Below are 19,101 nucleotides of genomic sequence, written 5' to 3' on the forward strand. Positions count from 1 at the left end.
TCATTTAGAGGCTTATATAAATTTGCTTTTTATCTAATAAATCCAATTAAGCACTATATATTTATAGTTTGGGACGTGCTCACGGAACAGCAAATAAAATAATAAGTTCAGTGAGAGGGGAAAAATATCTTCAGTATCTTTGGTAACTTGTAAACAAAACAGGTTGATTTTACTCTTTTCTTTTAGAACTGTGTCATTTATTTTTATTTTAAAAAATATATTTTATGATTATTCTATTACAGTTGTCCTAATTTTCACCCTTTGCCCCACCCCCTTCTGTATACCCCATTCCCTCTAGCAATTCCCTCCTTAGTTCATGTCCATGGGTCATGCATATAAATTCTTTGGCTACTCCATTTCCTATACTGTTATTAACATAATTGATTTCGTTGATGTAATTATTCAATTACTTTCCTTTGCCATAATCCTTGTCTACTGGTGGGAGCACCTGGCCTTTGCAGAGTTGCATCACACTAAGGAGAGCAGCTGCCCAATGAACTCCTCTCACTCTTCCCCTCTGAACTCCTAGGCCCTGCAGCAAAGGGAATCTGGTGTGGACCTGCCCTCTGATAAATGGTCAGCCTTGATGGCTGGTGGAGAGAGCAATGGTTAGAGGATGCTGTTGAAGACAAAGTGATGGCTTATTAGGTAAATGTTAGGATGTGCTAGTGAATGACTGGGGGAAAGACACAGGTTGAAGGTAATAGAAAGACAATGCTATTTGGATGATCATTCACTAATCTGACTACCTAGCTCATACCCAGTGACCATATGAACATGATTTTGCCCTTGTGGCAGGATTAGGGGAGACTCATTTCATTCAAACCATAAATACTTCATGAATGCCAAACACTGTGCTAAGTTTTCCAATAGAGTGGAGAAAAAAGCTGATATTGTCCCTGCCTTCATAGAGCTTACAGTATAAGAGTTGGGCAGATGTTAAACAGAAATTCCAGAAGACTAAAGTGTAACTGCAATTTGTAATACATGCAATGATGGAAAACTCCAGGATGTATGGTAGAACCAAATATAGGGACCTAATTAAATAAAGGAGTCAAAGCAACTCCTAATTATCTCAAAAAGTGATGTTATAACAAAGACTGGGGGGATGATTGGCAGTTACTTAGATATAATAGGAGGAGGATCTTTCCAGGCAAAGGGGGCAGTATGTACAGGCCCTGGATGGAAAGGAGATTAAGTGTGTGTTAAAGGCACATAGATGTGCTAGGAAGCTTCATAGTTCAAAACCATGGTTGCATGAAAAAGTGTGTTTCTGCAACAAGGCTCTTAGAGGTTAACAGTGAGGCAATTCTACAGTGAGGAGTTAAGTTGTTCATTTGTCTGTGAAGACCTTCCTATGGAGCACTTTTCCAAGACTTTACTTCCCTCCTCTTGTTGACTTTAATTCAGAGATCTTCAGTGGAGATGTGTATGTTTACTGGTCATGTGCTGAATGAGGGCTTCTAGATATGCTGTGCTGTCTACTACAGTAGTCAAATGTGGCTATTGAAATTTAAATAAGTTTAAATGCAGTACAATTTTAAACTCACAAGTTCCATTCCTCAGTCATATTTCAAGTGCTCAGTAACTGAAAATGGCTAGCAGCCACCCTATTGGACAGCACAGATATTAAACATTTACATCATTGCGGAAAGTTCTTTTGCACAGTTCACATGGTAGTTAATAACATGGCTCTGAAGTCAGACAGTTCTGATTAAAGTCCTCATTTACTTGCTGTATGATTCTAAACAGGTTACTTAACATTTCTGGGCCTGGATAGAATAAGAATGGTATAGATAATGTATACATAAACAACTTAACATAGCACCTGGCACATAATAGACATTTTTAGAGATACTACTTATATCTGGTATGTCTATTCTTTCAATTCAACTCCCTATCTTCTAGGGACTCCATCATTCTTGATCTTCCTTCTCCATTTAGTGTAATTTTATTTCAACCATGTTTTCACCCAAACTTTATGTTCTTTGTTCACTAATCACATTCCCAATGCAATCCACAGTTCTGTATCAGTCCAAACTTGTTCTCTGATCCAACTGTTTGCCAAATCTTATTGAAGGAAATTATTTCAGTATTGAAATTATCAGCTTTTGAATGGGCAACCTTCAAGTTCATCTGGATGACCTCCAGGCAACTTGGCAAGCATTTAACTACACCTCTTGTCAGCTCTGATAATACCTGTCCTAACTGTAGTCTCCACCCCAGACCCTCCCTTCACCTCCGTATCAGCAGGTGACTCCCTCTTTGACAGAATTTGTTGAACTTCCCTCTCCTACGTCTACAGGTGTATATATTTTATTTACATGGGTTCCCAAATGTCAGTACTGGGACCAGTGTAAGGCTACTTTAGAAACACCTGATGAATGTTCAAAAATACATCTGCCTTGACCCGACCTCCGCCTACTGAATGAAAATCTTTAGCATTGGAAATGGGGGAATCTACGATTGTTTAAAGCTCCTCAGATGATTTTGTGAACTAAGTTTAGGAGAGTCGTGGACACCTTTGCTCATAATCTCTGATAGGTTTTTCAGGTTTTTCGATATTAACCTGGCTGCCTCTACCGCTTCTCAGCAGTTGGCATGCAGGCTGCACTTTTCAAAGCTCTTCAGTGAGCTGTTAGGGCATCTGTCTAGCCTGTGGTCATCACACTTAATCTCTCCTTGCTGGAACTGTTAGCACCCTCCTGTTGGTGTCTTGCCAAATTTGCAAGTAGCTAGAACAGCTCCTTTGCTGTGTCCTGGCTGTGCTCCAAGACTTGATTATTGGCCATTTTGTCTGACCATTTAATGCAAACTGTAGATCATGGATGACACTGGTTAAAGGGTTCAAGCAGCCAGACTGGTAATCTCAGGAAGATAGAAGTCCCACAGTCGTATAATAGCTTAGATATGAACATTGCTCTGTAAAACTTTTAATTTAATTCAAAGTGTTTTCTACTGGGCATAACATTTAGCCTTCCAGAGGAAAAAAAAGACACTTAATGCTGTTTTAAAATGTTTTCTTCTGGTAGTGTATGGTATATATAATCTATAGTGAGTTTCTTTGGCCCCAGTTATTTTTTGGTGGTTCTTAGAAACTTAAAATGTCACAGATTGAAGCAAACATTTCAGTGAAAATAGCTAAATGATCAAAAATCAACATGTAATTAGCAGATGAACATATATACATATATATTTGTGCAGTTTTATATTTCTATATTTATAATATGTATGCTATTTATATGTAAGTATATATTAACATAAATATTAATATGTTTAATAAGAATTTCATCAAACTTAAATTATGCATTACATAATAGAATTTCAAATATTCAGTCTCCTAGTGGAATTATTTCCATGACTCTATGATTATTCATTATAATTCTTTATTAAATAAAGTCCAGTTTTGATGTGTCCTAACATACATACTAGATATTTAAAATTTTAGTATATGATTTCATTTTTATCTGGGATAATTTTGATAGGTAACAGTGACAGTTGCTGAGCTCTTGAATGGTGACAGACACAATGTAAAGCATTTTACATATATTAACATATTTAATCCTCACAACAATCCTATGAGGTGGCTGTTATCCCTATTTAATTATGAGAAAATTAAGGCACAAAGTACATATTCTTTTCCTAAAGTCGTTCTTTAAAAGATAGAACTAGAGCCCTGGCCAGGTGGCTCAGTTGGTTGGAAATCAAACACCAAAAATTGCAGGTTTGGTTCCTGTCAGGGCACATACCTTGGTTGCAGGTTCAATTCCCATCAGGGCGAGTACAGGAGGCAACTCATCAATGTTCTTTCTCACATTCTCACATCTGTTTCTCTCTCTCTCTCTCTCTCTCTCTCTCACACACACACACACACAAAGCAATAGAAAAGAATAAAAACATATCCTTGGGTGAGTATTTTAAAAAAGAATTAGAATTTGAGCCCAGATTGTCTGATTCCAGAACCTAGGCTCGTCACACTAGGCTATGCTCCATTTCTAACACGGCATAATCTGCAGACCTGCTTGTGAGCATTCTCAGGGTGCAGCCTCTGGGTACCATGATTCCTGGGGAGTTGATTTGGGGATCTTTGCTGCCAATAGCAACTACATAATGAGTTTCCTGCAGCCCTATTAATACTTTATAAATTGTATTTCAATATTCTGACATACACTCAAACACAGTGAGACGGAACTTAACTAGACCACTTTTGTTTTCACATATTTGATTGTCAGAGATATAAAAGTTAAAAAAATAGCTCATACAAGAGAGAGGTTTACACAGAATTCCAACCAGGATAAGTTGCCATTCCTCATCAGAGTGTAATCATAATGAGTACAATTGTATAAATTGGTTTCTAAAATTACATCACAATTTTATGTAGACATATGCATGTTCAGGTTATGTTTGCTGTCTTTTATGATTTTGAGCTTGTAAATAAGAGTAAATAATTATTAGTTCACTTATATTATTATTAGATCATCATGGAAATTCATTTATTTGCTAAAATGTAATCAGAGTTGCACATTGAATTAATTCAAGAGTCAGAAATTAGAAATTTTATATTATTTAGTTTATATGGCTAAGCCTCATGGAAAAACTACAAGAGACAGGCCTAGAAGCTTCATTTTCCCCCGTATATAGTGTTAAAGCAAATGAAGTCATTAACTCTTCTGGTCTTCACTTGGTTTCCTGTTAGTGTATTATTATAGAGAATAATAACTTTTTCATTATTAACTTTTGCTTAGAGAGAAATAACATTTTTTTTTCACTTGAAATGAGCTTCCACTAAAACTAGGTTTCAAGTTATCATTGCACATTGAGAAACATTTTTTGTGCCTGCATATACACAGGCATGAACATATGAACACACACACACTCAGACAAACACTTAAAGCACTTCCTACATATAAATGGAGTGATTTCAGGGAGTGTATTTGAAGAAGTATTTTTAAAAACCAGTGACAGTTTCCCACAAAAATAGTGTTATGTTACTTTTCCAGTACAAAATGTTATTCATCTCATATTTCACACTATTTTAAACAAAGCTTTTATGGGATTGTCCTGTCCTGATTTTCCTCTCTGGACACCAGAAGCACAATCCTCTGCACCACTAACCCTAGATGACCCACTATCACCATAACCCATAACATTCATGTGGTTTTAAAAGGTACACATGCTATCAACCAGAAGTTATCAAAACCAGTGATATCCCATTAGAATAATTATGTATATGTTAAGAAGCTATATTTCCAAAATAATAAATACCTATTATGGATTTGTTATGAATTTTCAAATCCTGAGAACTCAATAGTTTTTAAATCGTATTAAAATGAGTATACATTGGTGGTACAAAGTTATAAGGTTTACTGAAACCAGAAAATACTGATCACAAGGTACATGCTGTTAAATATGCTAACACAAGTTACATTTGATGCATTTATTATTGTTTATGGATGCCAGAATTTCTATTCCACTTGTAACTAAGAAGTATACTTTATATTAAGCAGTTTTTCAAGAAGTCACAATTATTGGCATTAGAAAACTCCTCCCAATTTTGTCACTATCATGGAAGAAAAGCAGCAATTTCTTTTTTGAAATTGCTATTCTGAATGTTGGTGAAAGATACATTCATTTTTTTCTAAAAGGTGGCCTGATTTTTGACAAATTTGTTTACAAGCGATCACTCTTTAGTCAATAGGCTGCTATAACAAAATACCACATACTTGGTGGCTTATACAACAGAAATTTATTTCTCACAGTTCTGGAAGCTGTAAAACCTGAAATCAAGGTACCAGCAAATTAATTTCCTGGTGAGAGCCCTCTTCCTGATTTGCAGATGACTACCTTCTCACTGTTTCCTCATTAGCCAGAGAGAGAGAAAGAGAGAGGGATAGAGCACCCAAACTCTGGTCTCTTCCTGTTCTTCTAAGGACTCTAATCCAATCATGGACATCTATTTAAACCTAATTACCTCTCAATGGTTCTTTAACACAAAAAATTTGGAGCTGGGGGCAGCACATTCAGCCCATTAACAGTTTCTAACTGAAGAACGTGCATGTAAGAGTCCATGTGGTGTTTTTTCACATTTTTAAAACCAGAATGTCTTGGAAAAGTCAAGCACTTTCCAGTTTACCACAGTTCCTGCTGGGCCCTATTGTGTTACTCCTTGCTACATACTCAGTGATATTGTCTAACAAACCTCTGTAGATAATTGAATTATTGACTATTGATTTAAATGATTTATCCTCTCAATATTTTATCAAGGTTTTGGTAATAATATATTCTTTTGCTTCTCTTTTACAGGATGGAGAACATAATAAGGGGAAGGAATCCCCCACAATATCAGAGAAGTCCTTGTAAAGAAGTTCGTGCAGCACTTCGGAAGAGACCTGAAGAGGAGTGTAAGTATTTCAATAGGATTAACTATATTCTAGATAGATTTTGGTGAGTAGCATTGTAAATCTAAAGGGTTGACCTTTAAGTAATTAAAAAATTGAAATATTTATTGAATCAAATTGAATTTATTTTTTAAAAGATGACCACACGGTACATGGATTCAGACACTAAGGACATTGTTAAAATGCTCTACTGATAATTTGGCTTCCGATGGGATTGGAAAAGCCTGCATAATCTACCGCGTCTTTCTCAGATAGTCCTATCATGAATGTTAATGTTTCTCAGGAGTTCTAAGATTAAAAAGTCTTTTAAAAATGTGTTTAAATTATACATTCTCTAGTTTCCTTTGACCACATTGTTGTTTCAGCATTTTTTTTAAACTGAAAACTTTTTGAAAACCACTGTATTAGACTAAAGAATAAAGTAACTTGTTGTAAATATAAACCCATTGAACAAAGAGAAACATTTAATCCAATCCTATTTAAGAAAATATTTTGGAAGATGGAAGGCATGTATCCCACCATTAACTCATTTTATTTTATCTTGATATTATTACATGTTAGAGTATATAATTGTCTATGAAGGTTTTATTTAATATTTCCAGTTATTAACATTTTTAGAAATATTTGACATAATATTTGCATTTTTAGTTTCCAAAATGACCCATAATACTAACTTTACTCGTAGTAATAGCATATAATTATTTTTAAAGGAAGTAAATCACATTCCATTATGACAAAAATTCATCTTGATTTTGTCCTTTTCCAGGACCTTACATTTTATAAGGAGTGAGCTAATGCAATGGGTTCACTGGCATGTACAGCTTAGTAGACTTTTAAGATTACATTGGCACTTTTAATTAATTTGAAGTACACTGTTCGGAGTAAAGACCAAGTATATTAAATCTGGGCATACTCATGGCAAGTAGAGTGTTTTTGTTTTATTCTGTTTCATTATATAGTCAATAGACAATCTGATTTGGCTGGCATTTATATCACTCAATGCAGTATTAGTTTCCTTTTAATTGGTAGATTTATAACTTCTAACACTACAAGCAATATCTAATTAAAACTAAAATTTCAAAATGAAAATTGAGTTCATGGATATCTTAAAAACTATAAGATGTACTCTTGCATCTTTTATTGGGTTCACAGGAAAGCTTTGGGGTTTCTCCTCTATGCTAATTCATCACAATCAGCTTAGTCTGGTATAGTTCTGCAGATTTTATTTAAAAAATTAGGAGGGATTTTTGTAAATAAATTTATAGTTAATTCTTACAGAGTTACTATTTAACATACACAAAGTAATTTTTCAGGCCTCTTGTACTGAGTTGGTCTAGACCAAAGGTTGACCAACTATGGGCTGCTGAAAAAATCCAGCCTGACACCTGTTTCTCTAATAACATCTTACTGAAACACAGTCATCTCCTAATTACTCAGGTATTGTATTGTGTATGGTTGTTCTGTGCTGCAAAGGAAGAGTTCAGTAGTTGTGACACGGACTATATGGCCAACAAAGTTAAAATGATTTACCTGATTCTTTACAAAAAAAGGTTTTTGAACCCTGGCATTGGCCAGTGATGCTTATGTGTTCTTCAGACGACCAGAAGCAGCAGCAGGAAACTTGTTAGAAATGCAAATGTTAAGGGCTGCGACTCACATCTACTGAATCAAAACTTCTGAGAGTCAGGTCCAGTAAGCTGTGTGTTTGGCAGTGAGCCCTACATGAGATTCTGATGCAAGCTCAAGTTTAAAAACCACTAGCCTGAGTCAAATGACTGGCTAAAGATGATAGTACGTCATCATGGATGCAAAAGACTAATGACTGTCAGTATATTTCAGAGTCAATTCTTACTGTTACCAATATAAAGGCATAATATAACTGATTCTTGTGTTATAACAAGGAATTCTTCACCAATTGGATTATAGCAGTCAGGACCATTTCTGAAACATCACTACAGGAACTCAGCTAGATTGACTATGTTATAGAACATCGAATGACATAATGAGAAATGAGAAACCTATAAAATATCATTCTCTTCCAGAGAGGTCTTAATTATCCCTTGTTAGTATAATGAACAGTTAGTTCTTCTTGTCCTGTTACAGGCCAGTGCTGAATCCCTAAAAAAGAAGCCTTTTTTGTTTTTTTAAGAATAGAAACAGCATATCGTGTTAGTTAATTAGGACATAATTTTAGACTCACACACATAAGGGCTTATTCTCTAATGTGACAGTTAATGGGACCAGCTACAGGACTCTCAGTATATTTTTAAACAAAGACTCAGTTTACTTATTTGAAAAATGATAGACCTTACCTTATAGAATTGTTTTGAGATTAAGTTCTTGGCACAGAGCCTGGGACATAGCAAGTTTTCTTTTTTTTTTTTCTTTCTTTCCTCTCTTTTCACTTGTTACACTTTGTTATTTCAAGCTAATCATATGTCTGAGGATAATCAACCATGTTTCCGATCACAGAAATCAAAATCCACAGAAATTACTACCATCATTTTTAGAAACAATAATGCTTGGCAAGGAATAGGTTTTAAACAAATGACATACGTGGACATTCTTGCAGCAGTGTTAGACACTAATGCATGTTAGATAGTAATTTGTCTCATACAGTGGCATAGTTCTTTCTCAATTATTCTACAAATTCAATATGGGATGCAGACAAAGACTTGTTGGTTAGCCCTGATGGAAAATGTCACCTTAGATAATCATCATAGAAAAAGAAATGATAGTAGCTATGCTTTACTGAGAACAGAAAGGAACAGCAGACTTAGACAAAGGACCCTCCAGGTTCAAAGAGAGCCCTCTTGCTTTTAGAAGTATTGCACCAGGATAGTTTTACTAGAGAACATGATCTATACTTCTTTCTTTTATAATATTTTATACTCTTTTACAATATTTTCAATGTGACGATCAGCTTTAGGTCATTACATCTATGCTGCACCTAGCAAAGTGGACTTTCAGTACAAATAAATTGTTTCTTGTAGAAGACAGATATTGAAACATGCTCAAGTTATTTCACATTAAAAAAAAAATAGCAAAACTTTGTTCTCAAAACCATAACCCCATTCAGCTACATCCCCACATTCTTGCACTATTCCCAGGTAAACCTCTGTAAAGATTCATGTATACTCACTCCATTTTCTTACCCCCCTCCAAACTTATGCAACCTGGCTCCTGCCCAGTCACTCTACTGAAACAGCTCCCATTCACACCACCAATAATCTGTTTATGTTGCTGTGTTAGTTTTCTATTGCTGTGTGACAAATTACCACAAACAGAGTGACTAGAAACAGCCCTCATTCATTTTCTCACAGTTTCTGTGTGTCAGAGCCAGGCAGGGCTTAGCTGGGCTCTTCACCTCAGGGTTGTAGCAGGCTCAGATCTCTTTGGAAGCTCAATTGAAGAAGACTGCACTTCTAAGCTTATTTAGGCAATTGGCAGAAGTATTTTTCCTTTTGGTTGTATGACCAGGAGCCCTGCGCTTTGCTTACTTCCAGCTGGAAGCCCCCTTTAGGTTTCAGAGGTCTCTTGCAGTCTTCGCTTAGGAGTAGCCTCTTAGTATGACTGCCTACTGCATTGTACCAGCGAGGAGACTCTCCTCAGGGAGGCCCTGTCCTTCTTTTAAGGGATTTCACCTGATTAAGCCAGGCTCACACAAGATAATCTACTTTTGATTAATTCACAATCTGCTGATTTGGAACCTTAACTATACCACCACTTTTTCTATATTCTGTTGGCTAAAGTCGCAGGTCCTACCAGTCCAAGGGGAGGGGATTACAAAGGGCTTGAACACTTGGAGTGTGATGATGATGGGGCCAGCTTAGAATTCTGCCTACCACTTGTAAAACCCATCACACATTTTTTTCAATGCTCTTTAACTTTACTTTTTAGCCAAGATCAGTACTGTTGATCATTTCCTCCTTTTGAAAACACTCTAATGCCCCAATTACATTAATACAATACTCTCCTGGGTTCCTCTGTCTCTCTGGATATTCTTTTGCATGTGGGATATATTAAAATTTCTGAAAACTGTTTGAAATCTTCTAAATATATTGTCTCCAAGGACACACTCATTACACCCACAGCATCAGTTATTCCTGTAATCAGATGACTCACAGAGAAATACCTCCAACCCATACATATCTCCATATATCCAAATATCTACTTGACACAGCCTCTTGGATATTTGGCCTGTGGCTCAAGCTCATCAAAATCCTGATCATTCCTTCAAAACCTGAGCTCCTTCCAGTGTTTTTGGTGTGTTAGGTGCTCATAACCATTTTGATACAAAGGACATACAGCTTGGAGTCATCATTCCTCTTCTCCTTTTTCCTCTGACATTCACTATAATTTCAAGGTCTATAGTTTCACCTTCTGAGTATGTTTTGAACCTGTTCACAAATCATTTCTTTTGCAGAGATTCTAAGATTCTACCAGATATTCCTGTAAGTGGCTTTCTTATATACTGTTCTGAACACTTTTATCTTAAACCGATTCTATGGGCACTGCTCATTTGAGAAAGACAAAATCTTTACTATAATTAAAAGACATTTCATAGTCTGGCTTCTACCCACCCTTTATCTCACCTCTACTTTTACTTACCTTTATCACACACTATATTCCCTTACCCTTTGAATTAAAACCACATGGGTGTTCCTTTAAGTCAGTGATAGGAACACAGAATATTTATTTATTTATTTATTTATTTATTTATTTATAGAACCAGAGAACAAAATTTCTTTCTTTCTTTATTTATAGAACCAGAGAACAACAACAACAAAAATTACCCTGAAAGGAAGAGTGTACTTTTAGAAAATAAATGCAGAAACTAGAAGAAAAAATTAGAAAGTTGATAAAACTTTTCAATAACCACAAGAAGATATGTCTAAAAAATAGATGTAAAATAATATGGAAAAAACAGCACTTTTTTTGAAAAAAAGGAATAACTAAAAATAAATATTGATGATGAAAGGAATTACAACAGCTAAACATGAAGAGCAGACTTAAAATCTCCACAGACATCAAGAAAACAACACTACAAACACACCAGGATTTAAAGAACAAATAGTAGAGACACAAATACAAAGAAAGTATGACCAAAAAAATAAATATGAAGGGAAACGATGACAAGAGAAATAAGAAGTGAAAATCCAACCTAAAAATTACAAACTGTCTGAAAATGAAATCAGAGCAATTTAAAGGAAAAAAAATAATCTCAGACTTAATTGAATATATTTGTCAAAGATGTAAAATTATAGTGTACTCATCAGTTAGATGAGAGTCATACCCAGGTATATCCAGACAAGCATTTTAAAATTGCACTATCAGCTCTTTGAAGCACCAGATATCTGTCTTATTTACCATTATGTCAACAACACATAGCACAGTGCCTGGAATTAGGAGATGTTTAACAAATATTTAAAAATGCATGAAGAAATTAATTACATTACTTTAAAAATAAAACTGCACCATAGGAATGTGCTTTGGAGAAAGAGAGAGGGGAGGAGAATGCAAAAGAGAAAGGAAAGAAAGAAAAGCAGATAAATAGCATGACAGAAAGAAGGGAGGGAGGGAGGGGGAACGAGGGGAGGAAGGAAGAGGGGGAAAGGAAAGGAAAAATGTCTGATTATGAAACAGATAGCATGGTCTCACCTTTCCCCATTTCTCCCTTCAAAATTCATTAAACACCCTGGAAGTTATTCAACAGACCATGATAAAATGTCCTCTGAAAGCTTCAAAGAAGAAGACATACTGGCTGGGACTTCCAAGCTGGAAGAAAGACAACACAATGTGTTCCTTGAGTTTTCTTTTCGTCTTCCATGAATCCCTGTACTGAACAGCAGAAAGACCTACAACATTAAATTGTCAAAAGACATCATAATCATAATCTTAATTATAAAATCAAGAAAATCCTGTTCTCTCAATCCACCTACGCAGCAGAACAGTGAGGTCTCGGGACATCCTAGCCCTGCTGTCCACATCAGCCAAACCTATCTGGTGGTAATGGTGGCAACAATGAAACCCTATGTCTTCCTACTTCCCACCCAGGGATTCTGTGCTTTCCCTGAAGGTAACTCAGTAATGTTAGGGAGCCCAGAAAGGCACCTTCTTACCCTGGCAGGTGGCACCAATAGTGGTTGAGCAAGGCCCCAGCAGTGGCAGAAGAACAAAGCAGACAAACAGCATTAGCATTACAAGGGATCGGAAACTTTTTTCCCCGTTTGAATGCCAGTGATGGGTTGAATATGAGTCTGTTTAATAGCACAGCTGCTACAAAGTCTGGTAAGCAGGTGTCTTTGGTCCTGGACCCCTAGTGGCCATTGCCATATGCATTGCTGTGGAATTGCTGAGGCCTATATAACTGCTGTCATTCTTATCTTTCTAATCTGGAGAATTAACCTCCTCATGTTTCTGACCCCAAAACAGCTGTTGTTAGTTAAAAAATGTGTGCCTTTAGGGATCTAATGAGGATAAGTTTCTGCTTTTTCAAGAAACTTGCTTTCCTCAACATTGGACAGTTCCAGGCACGCCTTAAGTAGAATTATTTTCTACTCTATTTTTCTTTTTTACAGAAGTAAATTGGGCACATTGTGTTTCTTCTTCTTCTATGGTTCTACTGCTTTTAGGGTAACATTGCCAAATAAAATACAAGACACCTGGTTAATTTAAATTCAGAGAAGCAACATTTTTTTAGGATAGTATGTCTCAGGCAGTATTTAGGGAACATTTATACTAAACATTATTCATTCTTTACCTGAAATTCAGTTTCAACTTCAATTGGGTATTTGTATTAGGGTTCTCCAGAAAAACAGAATATATATTTTAAAGGAAGATTAAGCAAAGATAAGACATACTGAAGGAGACATATATGATTTATTAAAGAATTGGCTCACAGGCTTATGAAGGTTGTAAGTTTGAAATCTATGGGGTAGGTCAGCAGGCTGGAGACCCTAAAAGGAACCAGTGTTTCAGTACAAGATCAAATGCCATGTGCTGAAAGGATTCCTTTTTTCTCAGGGAGATTCATCTTTTTTATAAAGGCCTTCAACTGATTAGATGAGACCCACCCATATTATGGAGAGAAATCTGCTCTACTCAATGTTACCAATTAAAATGTTAATCTCATTTAAAAACTCTTTTTGGAAAAGTTGAAAATAATTCATGGCCACATATTTAGGTACTATAGCCCACTCAATTTGACACAAAGTTAACCATCAGAATTCTTTATTTTTATTTGTTAAACCTGTCAACTCTACTTCAGGGGTCTGGACTGAGTTCCTAAAAGTTTCAGTTGCTCATTTAGTTGATCAGTTTTTTTCTTTAACAATGCAAAACTAGTACTATAATAATACTTTTTTACTTTTTAGTTTTTTATTGTTTTTGGACTCAACTATTTATTTTCTAATATATTTACCTAAATTTTGTCTCTATATAAGAGATATGAAATCAGTAAGTTCTAAGTCTTTCAAAATCCTCCATTATTCAAAAAAGTCATATTTATTTCCATCTTCCTGGATTGGGTAACCCCACTAAGAAAGAAATTTCTCATGAAATCTACATCAGACTAAAACCCAAAATTGACATCTTATTAAACTGCATGCTTTTTCCTATAGTGTGTCCTCTTTAATATGTTTTATTTTTGCTGGATCTTCCTTTTAAACACTAATTCTATAAGTTTCTGGGATGTTTCTTAAGGGCAAGGGAACACCTGTACCCTTACCTCTGAATATGTTAGCATTTTAGAACTCACCTAAGAATGCCTTAAGTATTTTTGTTGGTTGTCTGCCTTCTACCTTTAGATTTGTTCAGATTTTTGGATATTTGGTATAGTGTCCCCATTCTTCAAGTTGTATTTCCCAACTTCTAATGTACTGGACTCTTCCAGCACAGCTTGAAAAGGTCACATCACCAATAGTTTCCTCATTCTAGCCTCTCTAGGGGATTCATTCTAGATTGCTCTCTGAAATTCCTTCTTTGCTTTGGTTCAATTTCTTTAGGCTCTAATTACAATTGTTAGACTTGGTAAAGCTGAAACATCTCTTGCTTTTCTACTTGCCTCTTTAGGATTAGTCAGAGCTACGTCATTTCTTTTTCATATTTGTTTCTCTCCACCTTCAGGATCCCAATTTCTATTTCATATCCCATAAAATCTCAAGATTTCTCCTGAGGAAATATCTTTTTTTTCTTTCAAACTAAGTAGCCAGTTCTCCTTTATTTTGTTTTTATTTTTCTACTCTTCTGATAACTTCATAGCTGAAGCATGCCTCTTTTGAACACCACTCTGATTCCTTCTGGATGCCTTGCATAAATTCAGTTCTTAAAAGCCAAGTGTTCCAACCACAGTCTTTGTTATTTCTTTTCATAAGTCTTTAGGTACATGGTAATTTCAATGACTTTTGTTATCTTTTTCAATTTCACCTAGGAGAGGGCATGTTTTCTTCATTGTAAGGGCTCCCCATTTCTTTTCATTTATTTATTTATCTAATTCACCACCCTTCTCTGGGCACATCCACAAAGAAATATTTCTGAATTATTAGACCATGAACAGTGCTTATGTGATTATCCAGCTCAAAGCTCAAGACCATGTAGCAGTAATTTAAACGCTGTGGCCAGCATCTGTTAAGGTCAGCAGGATCAGGGCAGTGTTGATAAAACAGTCCCATCTGTGCAAAAACAACCACTTGCTTGGAAGAAAATCTGCTGTAAACCACCATAAACCCGCAAGTCAAATCCCCCATGGCCCACTTACTGAAGCTGAAAGCCCAAAACCATATGCACTGCTCTCATCAAAAACTTCTCCAACTGTTACTTGAGTTACCAAAATCTACTTTTTGTCTATTTTTGTTTATTACCGGTAAAACTGACATTGGAGAATGTGGCTCAATTGCATGGTTGTGATGGTCTTCCTTAGATTTAGCCCACCTAAACTCACCTTCTCGCTCCTGCTGCTCTACAACTGAGGCCTTGGCAGGCAAAATCAAATGTTCCCAGGTAGGCTCCAATCACATAGTTCCTCCCACATCCATGTAAAAGACAATGGCGCAAGAGCCCAGGAAGTTTAGGGAAAATGTCTTCTCATGGAATCCTGAGAAGAAATAAGTCTGAACCCTCCTACAGCAAATGCTACTATGGCACTTATCACCGTGAAACAGCTCTTGGGGGCTCAATCTGACATGATATGCATTCATATCAATACCTAGAACATCTGTCCCAGAATACAAGGCAAACCCACTGAGCTTCTTCTGATAAAACTTGCATGTCCATGAAGCATCATAACTCCACTAAGATTGTCCCATGACAGTTTAATTTAGTTTTTAACACTCAGCACTTTCTTTGGCTGATGCCACCTCTACGATATCTCACAAAACTGACCCCCTGCCAAGACCCTTGATCCAGGATGACTTCCAAACCATGCCACAGAAAGCACAAGCTCCATCTAGAGCTGCCATTAACTAAATCAACAAGAAGGCTTCCAAAATTTGAGAATCCATCTGGCTCTCCTATTTTTTTGCTCCCCAGGAACACAAAGTGTACAAAATTTCTGGAACCGTTTCTTTTTTTTTTTTTTTTTTTTAGAATACCATGGACTACCTTTATTTTTTTTATTTTTTAATTAATTAATTTATGTTTTCAAATACATTTGTCTCCACCTTCCCCCTACCACTTTCACCTGCTCCTCTCCCCCCTCTCCCTCCCTTAATCCTTCCCCACTTTGGCTTTGTCCATGAGTCCTTGCTATATGTGGAACCATTTCTTATCTCTACAACTGAACTCACTGCATTTTACTTCTATTCTTGACATCCCTGTTTAATTAAGATTGTGAACAACCATATTTCATGACATAATTGAGTACAACTATGTTTTTGTCTCCCTCTGTACATTTATAGGGGGATAATACCCCCCTGCCCCTGATGTCATTGGCTCACTCTTAGTGAACAGACAGCCCTGTGTTTGCTTTAAGTCTCCAAACATAGCCTCGGTTTTGTCATTAGATATGTCAGTCCAAAGTATTGATCAAGGCTTTAATCTTCATTTGTGTTTTAAAGGAAGATCTAACAAAAATAAAACATATTAAACAAAATATATTATAGGAAAAAGCATGTAGAACAGTAAGGGATCAAATCCAGGCTTCAGTCTGATGCTGATTTCATGAGAAATTTCTTTTCAGTGTGGTTTTCCAATCCAGAAAAATGGGAAAAATATGACTTTTTTGAATAATGGAGAATTTTGAAAGACTTAGAACTCACTGATTTCATATCTCTCTTATGGGTGACAAAATTTAGGTATATATGTTTAAAAAAATATTTGAAATGATGATGTGTTCATATGGTATGCAGTACCAAAGGTCTTTGCAGTTAAATTCTGTTTTAAGTTCATTTACATTTCTTTATAACAGATGCCCAAAAAGCAGACATTGTGTTGCTTTATTTTGTGTGAGTTTGAACATCTCAGTGTCCAGAGCAAAGCTAAATACTTTCTTTTTAATTTTAAAAGCAAAAATATATGCCTTGTGCATTTGGCTGTATCTCTCAAGAGTGAATGATGTTAGGCTGTCTGCTGGAGGGTCGCCACACACCATGTTTAATCAAGAACACGTTTCCCCTGTACTATCTGAGATATCACAGGCCTACCAGTTTACTGTCAGGCAAGATAGGACACATCAATAAGTTCATCAGTTTTTACTTCTTTCTTTTGGAGCCAAGCACTGCAGATGACAGTAAACACGACAGCTTTTATGATCGGCAACATTTTGCTGGCATCCTGTGATTAATAATACTTTGGATAGACAGCATTACCAGGGATAATCCATGATGGAATAATCATCCCTGCATCATCAGCCACAAAATGATTTTTAGGCTTTTTCTAAGGTTTTTTTTTTTTTCAGATGTCTCTCCCCTTTGGCCAAACTCTTCACTAAACTTGTTATAAAATTAACTGGGAAGGGGAAAAAGGGAGACGAGACTATTAAAGGTTCAATCTTTAATTCTTGACTCAAAGGCCATGTTTACCAACTCTCAAGAACTATAATATATTCTGAAGAATACAGCCAAAGACGGTGTGATAGAGAGGTAAATTTAAATATATATAAAAGATGCAAAAATGTTTTTAATTGGATAGACAATAATGGCATCTTGGAAAGTTGATATTGAGATGGATATTTCTGATAATATGCAAAATTTAGACAGTGTTCCAAACATAGCATGATATGTACTTAATAGTTACAATGCCTTTTTGTGTCTAAAAAAAAGAAAAAATCAATGAGTAAGAAAAGGGTGAGCAGTTTTATGACTAGCCATTATCCAGGAATGTATTCCTCTCCTAGGGTCCATTGCAGTGTTTATTATACAGACATAATTTATATTTCTGCTGTTATGTATTATCTACACAATCATTAAGCAAAGTTCATGAGGCATCCTGTACCCCAGCTCACTGATCCATCTGCATGGACTCCAGCCTTCAATTATTTAATGCTCTTTAGTTCTTGTGAGATCCAGGAACACAGAAAACACCAAAACTTTTCACTGGATCTTACTTCAGTGTCACACACCACTTTTCCTTTTTATCTTGTTCTTTCTTATTTTATCTTGAAAATGAGTCTCTCCTAGCAATGTTTTCTAAAGATTAATCTTTAAAAAACAGATGATTAGCTTTCTTTAGTTGTTTAATATTTCACAACAAAGGCAAATAAATCTTTGCTTTGTTTTGTTTCATAAAATGTGGTGCTCTGTTTTTATATTTTGATGTTAAATCTAAGTGTTTTAGATAAATTTTTAGAGGGGACTATGAGAATTGGGGAGGTGGTTATTTTTATTTTTAAATTGCACTTACTAGCTACTTTACCTAAGAATGAGGTAACTAAAGCTATCCCACTAGTTACATATATTCATATGTATTCTAAGGATAAATTTAAAATCTGATCTATAAAAATCCTTCAACAGACTACATAATTGTTGCTTCAAATTCTCAAAATTGTGTAAATACATGTTTGTGAGAGTATGTTTATAATATATATTCACTTAGTAAGTTAACAGATATTAACTTTATTTTGAGCCTTGCCATTTAGCTAAAATAAAAATATTTATAGTAAAAGGCTATCAGTATAAAGGGATAGATATAGAAAATCATGCCTTTGATTTAATCCCTTCTTTATTTTATTGAAATATGTTCCATTTCCTTTCTAAACTTGAAAAAGTAAAGGATTTGGTCAGTATTGTAGGTATTCTAGATTACAAAATACATAAATCAACAAATTAAATACCTTTAAGAATTTTATATCAGAATTGATGTGCTTTTTTGAAACAGCTTAAGAAAATTTGTGGCCTATACTTTTTCTCTTTTTGACTCTCTTCCAGGAAGCAAAAAGATTACATTAACTGTATTAAAAAAGACTATATTAGTCTTATAATAAGGTTTTTTCTGTCTTTTTTCTGGTTCTAATTTTTTTTTTACTTAAAACTACTTTGTACCTATCTTTTACCATAAGCCTTCTCAAACACTTCTATAAAGGAGATAAAGAAAAGAATAGGAAAATAAAATTCTTATATTTTTTGCACTTATTTATTTTTTATCCATTAGTTCAGTGAGCATTTACCAAGCCCTTGTTATGTGCACAGTTTGCTTTTTTTTCTTTAATTAGGTGTTCTATGAATCTCTTCTCATGTTAAGTAATAATCTATCCTCTTCAAAAAGCAAA

The 19,101-nt window shown here is 35.3% G+C and overlaps 1 protein-coding gene across 2 annotated transcripts in view; it reads left to right on the forward strand.

Annotated features, from left to right (window-relative positions):
- Window positions 1–6,304: 6,304 nt before the first annotated feature.
- Window positions 6,305–19,101, forward strand: part of LRRC7 (leucine rich repeat containing 7) — a 389,615-nt gene continuing 376,818 nt past the window's right edge. For both annotated transcript variants that reach the window (XM_054574559.1, XM_054574567.1), the window contains exon 1: window positions 6,305–6,401. In XM_054574559.1, the coding sequence (XP_054430534.1) occupies window positions 6,305–6,401 (97 nt within the window). The remainder of the gene's footprint in view (window positions 6,402–19,101) is intronic.

Source organism: Pteronotus mesoamericanus, unplaced genomic scaffold (genome assembly GCF_021234165.1).
Source record: "Pteronotus mesoamericanus isolate MK-2021 breed Mesoamerican mustached bat unplaced genomic scaffold, CSHL_Meso_final contig_105, whole genome shotgun sequence".
Lineage (NCBI taxonomy): Eukaryota > Metazoa > Chordata > Mammalia > Chiroptera > Mormoopidae > Pteronotus > Pteronotus mesoamericanus.